We start from the raw sequence: 11,779 nt of genomic DNA on the forward strand, positions 1-11,779 counted from the left end.
GATAGGACAATTTTTTTAAGGAAAAAAAAAGGACGTAGAAGATGACATATGACATCAAAATCACCATAAAAATTAAGATTTGGGCTTTTTTTGGTGAAGTGTAAAAGGCCAAAAAAAAAAGAATAATATACTCAAAAGAATGAGGCAGTGCGACTTTTTAAACCTTATCTTATCCAACAGAGATTATATAATTATCAATACGTCTTCCGCTGTTTTCCCCACCAACTACGATTGTGCAATCATCATGATGTGTTTTTACTTGTTAGGACCGCTATGGTTCCATTTCATGACATTGTTGAATTTTTTTTTTAAATTACATCTAAATCCTACAGACTGAGAATTTATTATTAAAATATTTCATAAAATTTATAAAATACTCTCTATTTTAAATCTTACACGCTTACAATTTGACTAAGAGTATTAACAATTGAACAACAGATATTTATAAATTATTATTTTTCTTTACAAGTTGCAAATGGTTATAATCTAATTATTAATGCCCTCAGTCAAGTTATAAATATACATAATTTAAAATTTGAGAGTATTTTATAAATTTTATAAAAATTTTAATAATAAAATTTCTTATGTAAAACCTAGATATAATTTTTCTTTTTTTTTTCCCGACAAAGCAAAATGTGTTTGGATAAAGTAGCTTGATCAGATTTTTTTCTAATAGAAAAATAATAACATCTTAAACATTCTTTTCATTTAAAAATATAAGATATTTTAATCGAATCTCACATTTCAATAAAGTAATTACTTACCTTCAAGTAACCCTATCTTTTTATATTTTTTTCTATTTAATATGGTGTTTCATCTAAAATAAATATAAAGTAATTTACTTTTAAGACAATGATTATATATTAAAAGATTAAAAATATCTTATATTTTTTAACATTTAATCCCTTGTATTTTTTGACAGAGGGAGTAGTTCAAAATAGATAACCAAAAGCTAAAAAAATAGAAATAAACATCAAAATTTCAATTTCAAATAATATTTCTTTGGATTATATTATCAATTATTAAATTAATGAAATCAAACCAACCAAATTCTCTCTATATAATTAACCCTTTTACAGGCTGAGGGAATTAGAAAACTAGGAATTCAGAGTGTTTGCTGCAAAAGGTACTTTTCTTTTTTCTTGACTTTCGATTCCTTTTATTTTCAAATTCCCTTTTTTTTTGTTGGGGGGAGGGGGGGAACGTTTCCGGCTGTGGAATTCAACGGTTTCTTTGTGATCAATTTGAAAGAAATTTTTTATGTTCTCATTAATTTACTTTTTTCATGTGGATTATTCTTCATATTATTGCGTGTGTGTGTGTGTACTTTCATAAGATGCTTGTGCATAAGGAAATTTTAATTTCAATCCTTACGACCCTTTCGTTATTTTATCAAAATCATTAATTTCAGAAACAAAGAAAAGGATTTGGGTGTACTTGTTTCAAATAGGGCTTGAGTTTTGTGATTTATAATCAAAAGTAATCAAATATCTCGTTATTTTTTAACAATGTTGCCTAGCAACATCAGATTTATTTAATTTAATGTGTCTTTATTTTATGCAAACGCACACGAATGCAAAACTATATGTTGTTGACTCTACATCCCAAACAATACTAGCATGATATATATATATATATATATATATGTAGATAACAAGTCATGTAACAATACTTATCATGCATGTTAGTTAAGGATATTTCTTTTTATTATATATATATATATATATATTGATGCAAAATTTTGTCCGACTTTAATTTGTAAAAAATGTGATTGTAGTTAATATTATATTAAATGACACTCACATGTTTATATGTTTGACATTATAAACTTTTTCGTTATAGTTTCTGATAGATGTAAAATCTTTTCTTGTCATTGTGATTATTTTTAATTTGTTGATTAGACTCAAATTCAAACTTAGTACGAGTTATGATATATCAGTATCACCGTATGATCACGATGGACTTTCAAAGCAATGCAAAAATACATGAAAAGAAATACAGTGAAAACTGGCAATATCTCATCACAAGAAGCAGAAGAATCAATCTTAAGAAGATTGTGCTTCAAGGATTTCTTTAATTTCGGTTTAGTTTGTTCATCTTGGCAAGACATATTTGCTAATGCTGTCACAAACCAGCAATGTTATCCTCTTGCTCAAATTCCATTACTTCTGCTATGCCCTAGCACTGGCAACAATAACAAGGTTCCTTGCTTCTTTGAGGCAGACCAAAAAAGAAGCTTGCGCTTTGAAAACAATATATACCCTAAAAATCATTTTGTTCTTGGCACAATTAATAGCTGGTTAATCATGGCACAAGCTACAAAAGCTGATTATTTTCTTTGGACCAACACAAATAATACTAAGAATTCGCTGATCAGCTTCTTCTTCTTCTTCAACCCTATGTCAAGGACCAAGGTTGTGTTACCATCAAGAATGAATGATTATGATGACATTTTGCCCAAAGGTCACAAAAATTGTGACATCCTCATCTCCATCCACATGATAATTGCTCTGATGACTCAGTTTTTGTGGAGTGTCTTACTTCTTCTTGTGGAATTGTTTTCTGCAAAATAACAGACAAGTCTTGGAGTTCAATCAGGAGAGAAACGCCATTTATAGACATACTCATCACAAGTAATAATTTACTATATGGTATAATTGGTATGATGACAGCTTTATAATCTCCCTGACTTGGACATGTCTGAGAACAATAATATTAATACTCCAAGCCAAATGGGTAAGATGTGTGAAGATGTTTTCTTGGCACACGATGTGATTTTTTATAATGTAACATTAGTTGCAAATAAAATAAGATCAGGAGGATTTAGGGTTTTCAAGTTGGAAAGAACCAGGAACGAAGGGGTATGTAAAGTGGGTGGAGGTTGAAGGCTTGAAAGATCGTTTGATTTTTCTTGACCACAAAAGCTGTAGGTTGATCTCAGCCATTGGATTGCAAGGAAATAAAAGTGTCAGAAGAAATTGCATTTATTTTGCTTTCAACAAGTACAACAAGGGTCATCATTGTTGGAATATTGACTTGGGAATGTTTTGCTTAACGGATAGAAGTTTTCATCATTTGGTTTAGCTGTGTCTATTCTACTAAATTGGACCAGTTGTTTGTGGCTTATGCCATAGACATTGGAAGATCATACATGCATATTTAATTAATTCGGTCATGATATCTATTTTTTTTACTTTTATGTAATGTGCATATTTGGCACATGGCGTGTGTGTGTGTTTTTGTCTTCATCATATTCTATGTGATGAGGGAGGGATTTGAATTACTAATACCAAATTTGAGCATTGTTAGACCTAATTAAAAGTATGTATTTCAAAGGTGTTTTTTGCATTCAAATATTATAAGAATGAGTCTTTTATGAAAGCAATTAAACTTATGGCCCATATATTCGCCAACAAGAATGGTTTGTATTTTAAATATAACACTGGCATGCGTATCTTACAAAGGGAAAATGCTGAGAAATACATGAACTTTTCATGATCATAGCTAAAGTCTATTAACATTGGTGGCATGTAGAAGTTAAATTCTATTGTTATTTTAAAAACACTAATCATCTACATGATGATCTAGCTATTCCAGCGAGGAACAGAGTGCGTGGTCTAAATGACCCTTTAAGAATCTCCTCTTAGCTCTCTTTATAATGCCTCTTCTGAATCTCCTAGAGAAGTTTTTCCATGTCTAGTTCGTACAGCCTTAACTTCATCCTTTGCTTGATTTTCTTCTCCCAAATCATCCCATGTTTTCCTACCCCTTTCATGCCACCATTTACTTAAAAAGTACGCAAAACGGAAGTTGGTCGAAATGAATTGAAATTTGCCTAAAACTAATTTCATTTACCTTTACAAAACAGACTTTTTTTATGTATTTTTCTGCCATGCAAACTAAACCTAATAGTAGGCATATAATAATAAGTGCCAAAATCCATTTTTCAAAATGCCTTCTGACTTATAAGCTGGATTCCAAACAGAGCAAGCTCCAAAGCTCGATCGTATCCTCGCAATGGGCTTTTTTTTTTTTTTTTTAATCAATATATTATACAATAACACCGTGCCTGTGACCCTTTTATGTGGATTTACAACACTAGCCTTTACCAAGAAGGGGGGAAACAACCCAACATTTTATATTCTGGAGGGAACATGACATTATTGTGAGAACTACACAAACCCAAAAACAAGTTCAAAAACCAGCAATATTACATTTTTTTTTTTTTTTGCCAGGTAAGGATAAGCTTCAGATTGTCACAGGCATGATTGTATGATCGTTGTAGCCAGCAAGCACCAACCTTTTTTATTTAATTTACATTCCATTATTGTCTCTCACTATTCTACAGTACAGTCCAAAGAGACAAGAAACAAGGAAAGAGAAGTAGAGGCCCTATCATAGTGAAGTGGGACCTAGCTCTTTGTCCCTAGTGAAAACGCAATGTAATATTATTAAACCTAAGCCTAATGATGGTCCCACTCCATCCAATTAGTCTCACTCCCAACTCGAGGAATGCTGTTGAGTCTGGTTAACTTATCAACCTTGAAGTTGGCCCCACACATGACACCTTCACTGTCAATCCTTGGCATTGCCTTCACCTTATTCATTGGATGCTCAAAGCTCATCAGTCCTCCTTCACTGTGAAACATGCACCCTGCAATGAAATTGAAAACCACCACCATCAGCTCTATCCACTCTCTGTTACTTCTCTTAAACAAATTAAAACGAAAAGTATCTGATTTGAGAGGAAGACTACTTAAGGTGATCAACTTGAGTGCATATATCAGATCAAATGAAGTAAGAACAAACATATAACTATAACCAGGCACATCATAAATCATAAATGGCTGAAATAGTACCTGTTGGGAAGGGAGCAAAGGATTTGGCACATCCCTCTTTTATGACTTCAAGATCATCAGAAATGACCACGGACCCATCTGCTGCAATTCCCCAGTACAGCTTCACCCCACCATCTGAACCCTGAAACCAAGCTTTACCTCTTCAATTTCATATACCCAATATGTTTTCATCAGGGATTACCACAGACCAGTATGGATGTGGTCACAAATTGAATTAACAGGTTTTGCTCTGGAAAATATTGTGTATGCCAGACATACCAGTGCAGCGAAAACGCTTCCAACCTTGCTGTCATAGACAACAAAGGCAAAGCTGCCATCAAGATCCTTCACCACTTGATCTGCAGGGTAAGGTCCCCTGTCTCTAAGAGTCTTGTAAGCTTCAATCACAAACATGGCCTCGTTGGTGCCCTTTGTCAACCCATATTGCTTGTTCAGAACGTTTAAATTGTTCAAGCTCCCCAGGAAGAGACAGTATATGTCTTCATGCCCGCAGAACAACCTGCGAAAGGGAAAATTCCAAGGTGGGGTTTCTTCGTTCAAAAACACAGAACCACAAGCAAAACACAAAGTGGGTTTTCTGTTTTCTGCAACCTAGCTGATTAAAAAACAAGGAACAGGAAAGCAACGATCTTTGCTTGATAGAAGAAGATCAGAAGAGACCAAATGGGTTTGTTTGTTTGTTAAAAATGACGAAGAATTTACCTCTGATGAACGGAGAATGGTCGATCAGGACGGACATAGGCAAGGACGGCAGCTTCACCAAAGCTCATAGAACAAGTGTTGTGAGGATGGCGAGAAAGAAACTCTGTGAGAGTCTCCTCAGGAAGCTTAGGCTTCTTAGACCCTTTGTACGATGCAGGACTGTGAAGCTCCTCCGGTGGATGAGCAAACGCCTTGTGAAAAATAGCCAACATTCTGAATCTCTGATCCTTTCAAACTCTCCAAATAATTAAAGAAAGAAAGAAATGAGATAGGGAATACAGGAATTTTCATGGAGGGTTGAAGTGGGTATTTATAATGGAATGATCTTGCGCTAATCCATGGCTGACTCTGGGTTGGTTCATATTATTGTGGGCTTGGAGTGGATGGATAAGATTTCTCAAATTCCAACGAGTTGGTGTGAACTTTATCTTTTTATCAGATGAGATTCAGAGACTGTTTCGTTTGTTTGTTTCTCGGAGCTAATGAGGTTGTGTGTCCCACATTGTCACTGTCATTAGCTCCTCGATTCCACTCTCTTTCGTGATTACCATGGGAGGCAGGCGATACCAGGTTGAGTTGAACTTCCCAAGTTTGGAGGCCAAAGTGTTGGATTCAAGTAAGCCGAGTCCCGAGTGACTGAAATATGACAAGGACTAGAAATTTCTAAATCGCACCAGTCATCGAACTTAATATTCTCTTACTATTAATTTAATATTTATTTTAGTTTTAAATAGTATGATTTTGAGGTGTATTCATTGGTCATCCATTGTGTTAAATATTAGTTACGTGCTGAAGTGCTTGTCCGCGATGGATTTTTACTTGGTCAAATTTTCTGGAAGAAAAGAGATTTGTTCGATCATTGCCAGAGAACTTAATCAAAACAAAAGGTGGATAGAGATTCTTTCCTTGCAAGGGCAAGCACAGTGCTTGAATTGTTCTGATGATAGTCTGGGTTTAATTAAACTTCTTATTTTTGTGTATGAGTTTTTTTTTTTTTTAATTGAAGATAATCGTGCTTGAAGCATGATCGAGCGTTATAGGCAATCCTTTCAACGAAAATTTGAATTTAAATTTAAATTTACTGTATTGTAAGTAACTTGCTCGTTGGTTTTTAATTTAACTTTTAGTTAAAATGTACCCTTAATCTTTTAATTTTATATAAAATTTTGATTTGATCCCTTAATTTTATAAAATCCTTAACTTTATATAAGTTTACTATGTAATTAATTTTAAATAATTATTTTTATTCTAATCATTTTTATTTTATAAAATTAAACTGAATATGTCAATATTTAATAATATTTTATTAATATTTAAAATTTTTATGTAAGAACTTTTTGTTCATCAAACTAATGATATTATGATTAAAGGGTTAAAAAATATTATATAAAATTAAAAGATTAAAATAAAATCTCTCCTAAAATTAAAATACTAAAGGTAGACTTCAACCTAAACTTTTTATATACTCTAAGCTTTCTTTTTCTCTCGCTGAATTGCATTGTTCATGAATCGTAAATAACGTGGCTTTGCTATAATGTGTTTATCAAAAAAAAAAATGCGATATTAGATACTATATTATAAATTTGCATATGTGGGGATTTTAAATTTACATGACTTTTATCCGATAAATATCTTTTAAAAAATAAATTCTCTCCGTCAACCCATGAATATTCATTTCATGCCTTTTTTTTTGTGCTCTTGCTTTAAATAGAATTGGACCACATATGGGTGAAGGGGCTACATATCATCTTTCGCGTTGAGACTTGCTAAGAGAGACGTATTTAGCACTTGAAAGCGACACGTAACATATTATATTAAAATCCTTAATGAATTAGGTATAGAACCCGAGGTTTGGGCCAAGGGGATGCAAAAGTCAAAAATATCAACAATCATGAATTTTCACGAGGAATATTAAAAAAAATGTGACTTTAGACTTATCCAATGGAGATAAAGATTCCTCCTCACACAGTTACAAATCAACCTGTTCATCCCATTGTTTTATCTCACAAACTGTGGGTCCTGCAATCATGCTGTGTTTTGATTTCTAAATTAATTTCGGAATAAAATTTCAAACCTTTATTTTGGTTTTTTATTTATCATCGCATCTTCATTTTTGCTCATTAGAAAGATGCTATTTTTCTTCCAGTTTCATGAGTCCAATAACATAATTGTTACACACTCATAAATAATAAATCCAAACAAAAGAGCTTAATAGAATTGGAGTGGGAGTTCATAATTGCACTTTCTCTTTGGAAAAACTAGGCCCTCGTATCATGAGTCTGAAGCCACTCTTATTGTATGGGTGCTATACCTCTTTTACAGAAAAATATCTCGGGCAAGTTTTGCTTGCCTTTAACTTTTTTTTCTTATTGCTTTTGTGATGGGTGGGCGCCACGTCTCATGATTACAAGCCTCGTTGGATATGAACCATCCATATTCTAATTATGGGAGAAATGTGGGCTCCGGTGATTAAAATATCGGACCAGACCCAATCAATTTGGTCAACGTGTAAAAATTATTTTGAAAGCTAGGCCATTTTGAACCATCAATCAAATTGAAAATCAGATCAAGTAGATAATTGTATCTGATTTTAAAAAAAAATTTATCAAATTTTTTTAAAAAATGACCAATTTTTTTAATTATTTAATATTATATCATATCATATAATTTATTAAGTCATATTAAATTTAAAATATTTAATTTTATTTTTAAGTTAAGTAGTAATTTCATATTTATTTTTTATATTTAAATTATTATATATGTATATAATTTTTAATTTAATTGTTACATCACCGGTTTAATCATTGGTCCATCTCTATGAAATTATGCAAATCATGAACTGCTAACCTTTTTGATTCAGTATTCTATCTGATTCTAAAAACATCGATGCACTCAATTGACATTAGCTAATCATAAATTTATGCGTATGGTTTTTGATTTGGTAAAGGATCATTTGTTGAAAGTCTATTTATTAAAAGTCATATTTGTATTTGGATATATGTTTTTAAAAATTAATTTAGTAAATTAAAAATTGTTTGGATGCTATATAATAAAAAGCATATTGAAAAGTATAATTATTAAAAAGAACATAGTTTTATGATATGCAATTTTTTATTTAAAACTTGTTTTTGAAAAAATAAAAATAATTTATAATTTGATATGATGAATAATTTATATAATAAAAATGTGTAAATAATATAAATTTTGAAATATTAAAAATATATAAAATATAAATTATATATGTATACATAACTTGCATCTGTATGAATATTAAAAAATTTTACCAGAAAAAATTATTATAATGATTATCCTTAGTACTTAAAGTGCATTTTAAGTAACCATTGTTTTTTTTTTTTTTAACTACAAATTGAATGATTGCCCTTGCCAATTTATCACTCTGACACAAAATTAGAGACAAAGCTCAGTTACCGCTAAATTATTTTGATGGTAATATGGGAATCAAATTTTTAAACGTCCATTTGCAAATGGCAAAAGCAACTCTGATGAGAATTGAGAAAAAGGACATTTATGTGGATTTAGGATGGACTTTTTAAATAGATTTTTTGAGGAAAATTTAAATTCAAACAACCTTTTAGTTTAAATCACATTTTAAAAGGATTTTTGCTTTGTTGAATGCAAAATTCTCAGTGCCTATTTGGGCAATCCACATCTGGCACTTGGAAAAAATATTCTAGCATTTGAAATGCACATAGTTATTTGGATACCAAATGAATAGAAAAATATACTTTAAAAAGTAGTTACTAATGTTACTTGAAAGTGGATTTTCAAAAGCAATTCCAAGTTAGATTTCAAATACAAATAAAGGTTGGGAGCATTTGACAAGAAGAATAAATAAGTACTTATTTTTATAATTGACCATATTACCCTTTTTTTAATATTTCTAATATATTATATTTATATAATAAAATTTACAAATTATTATAAATCAATATTATTTTTAATCATTGTATATTCAAAAATAAAAATCATCCTTAATACAAACAACTTTCAATTTATGAAACTACCTTTTAAATAATTTATCCAAACATAAATTTTATTATGATAAATAAATTTCACTAAATTAACTTTATCAAATGAATATTTAACAAATTAATTTGTATCCAACCGAAAACCAACCACACACTTAATGTGTTTGGTTGGAAGCTGGAGAGGAAAGGGAAGAAGGGATTATAATTACTTAGATTTAAAAAAGAAAAGAAAAGCTATGTTAAAAAAATTTAATCAATTTACCTTCATCTTATAACTTATAGATTTTTTATTAAAATTCCATAACTATCTTATCTAATTTTTAAAATAAATTTATTAGAAACTCACTCTCCTCTAGAACCCTCCAATCAAAATTAGATTTTTTTATAAAAAAATTAGGTAAATTAAGTCTCAAGAGCTTATTAGAATTAGAATATATTTCTAGACTTAAAGAGCACTTATAAAAATACTTATAAATCATCTGTCAAAAAAGTCCTCATTTTAGTATTAAAAGTTAAATTAATAATTTTATAAGTTACAAATCAAATCCTTAAAACTTATCCTGCGACACCAACTTCTATATTTTTATTTTGCAAAGGAGGGTTAGTTACATATACACCATTGTACAAGTTGGCCAAAAGTAATGGGGCTCGCAAGGCCTAATGAATTGATAGAGGGGGACCCAAGGGTCTGATGAAGAAAATCAAGCTCACAAAACATGACCATCCTCTTCAAAAAATAAAAAACACACAAAAAGATTATGATCTTTCATGAAATAGGGAGAATTACGTGCAAGGACTTCCCAAAATAATTATTCATAAATAAATATAATATGAAATTATTTATTATTAAAATGGTAATAGCAACTTGGTTTTTTTCATGAATAGTGATTTATTGTTAGTTTTTATCAGAAAGTTTTTGTATAAGATTCTCCCGATGTAGAAGTCTAGTTTTATCATCTGCTATATAAAACCAAAATACAATTTCCGCAACTCTCATAAGATTACTAACAATGATTAAATTTAGTGAAAGGAGCTAACCACTTACAACGTCATAAATTAAAATTTAAACCTTATCAAAAGATGTGCTCATGTTTAATACTCAACAATACTTTATGAAATTATCTATGATAAGAAGATATTTGTAAGTAATTACTTTTAGAAGGTTTGAACAATAAATAAAAACAAAACTTGATGAGGTGTATAGAGCCAGCACATGACTTAAAAAAACATATTTGTATAGTGTTAAAATTTTGAGGAAGACGTTTGTCTTGTATTTTATTTCAAGACAAACAAAGTTCTACTAATCTCCTCAATTGAGGATTCACGCCTTACGGCTTGTTTGGTTTCTGTTTTTATTTTTTATTTTTAAAAATTGTTTTGAAATATACTTTTTAAAATTGTTTTTAAAACAAAACGAAATGAAGATATATTTGGTTATGTCAACTAAAAAATATTTTTAAAATTAAAAAATATTAATAGTGATCATTATGGATAATTAATGATGGTGATTAATAATAGAAATTGATCAAAATAATTATAATTTTTAATAATCTAATGTAATATATTTTAATAACAAAAAATAAAACGAAAATAACTTAAAATTTTTATCTAAACAAATTTTAAAAACAACTAAATAAAAAATGTTTATCTAAACAAATTTTTAAATTTTTTATTTTCAAAAACAGAAACAAACAAGCCCTTAGTATTCCACTCCGAATTACCTCAATGTGGCAAGTGATTGTGAGAGTGAGCACAAGGTGGACAGTGGGCCACCTTTGGGCCAAAGAGGGGCATTAATTGAAGCCCAACGTGGAAGACAGCGTCCAGTCATGAACAAGAGCTGTAAAAAGATTAAAAAAACAAAAAGGCCTTGGCAAACCTAATTTTGATTTCTTATTGAGAAAAGTACTAACATTTAATAACTAATGGTATCTCGGACAATATTATCTCTAATAAAAAGATAACTATATAATTAAGAAAAAGAAATCAATTTTTGAAAACTAATGAACATATTACCTAGTGGAATGGCCTATGACTATGTTTTCTCTTGTATTAAAAAAAAAAAAAAAACCTGTAACAGAGCGAGAATGCTTGTTCACATTAGATTATGGTTAAACTGGGGTTAAACTAGAGAAATTAAATACTTCCTCATCTTTAACTAATTCACGTAAATCAAGTAAATTGGTTAAAACTAGTCTGTATTCACATAACTACCCATCTTTTCAGGAA

The 11,779-nt window shown here is 30.2% G+C and overlaps 1 protein-coding gene across 1 annotated transcript; it reads right to left on the bottom strand.

Moving 5' to 3' along the window:
• Nucleotides 1-4,104: 4,104 nt before the first annotated feature.
• Nucleotides 4,105-5,935, bottom strand: LOC129314570 (stem-specific protein TSJT1-like). The gene is made up of 4 exons (XM_054958052.1): nucleotides 5,562-5,935; nucleotides 5,118-5,358; nucleotides 4,860-4,980; nucleotides 4,105-4,654 (listed from the first exon to the last, which is right to left on the bottom strand). Exons 1-4 carry the CDS (start codon nucleotides 5,771-5,773, stop codon nucleotides 4,464-4,466), a joined length of 765 nt encoding a protein of 254 aa, XP_054814027.1. The 5' UTR covers nucleotides 5,774-5,935; the 3' UTR covers nucleotides 4,105-4,463.
• Nucleotides 5,936-11,779: the final 5,844 nt, after the last annotated feature.

Source organism: Prosopis cineraria, unplaced genomic scaffold (genome assembly GCF_029017545.1).
Source record: "Prosopis cineraria cultivar Desert tree isolate PC_DT_omini unplaced genomic scaffold, ASM2901754v1 PC6, whole genome shotgun sequence".
NCBI classification, from domain to species: domain Eukaryota; kingdom Viridiplantae; phylum Streptophyta; class Magnoliopsida; order Fabales; family Fabaceae; genus Prosopis; species Prosopis cineraria.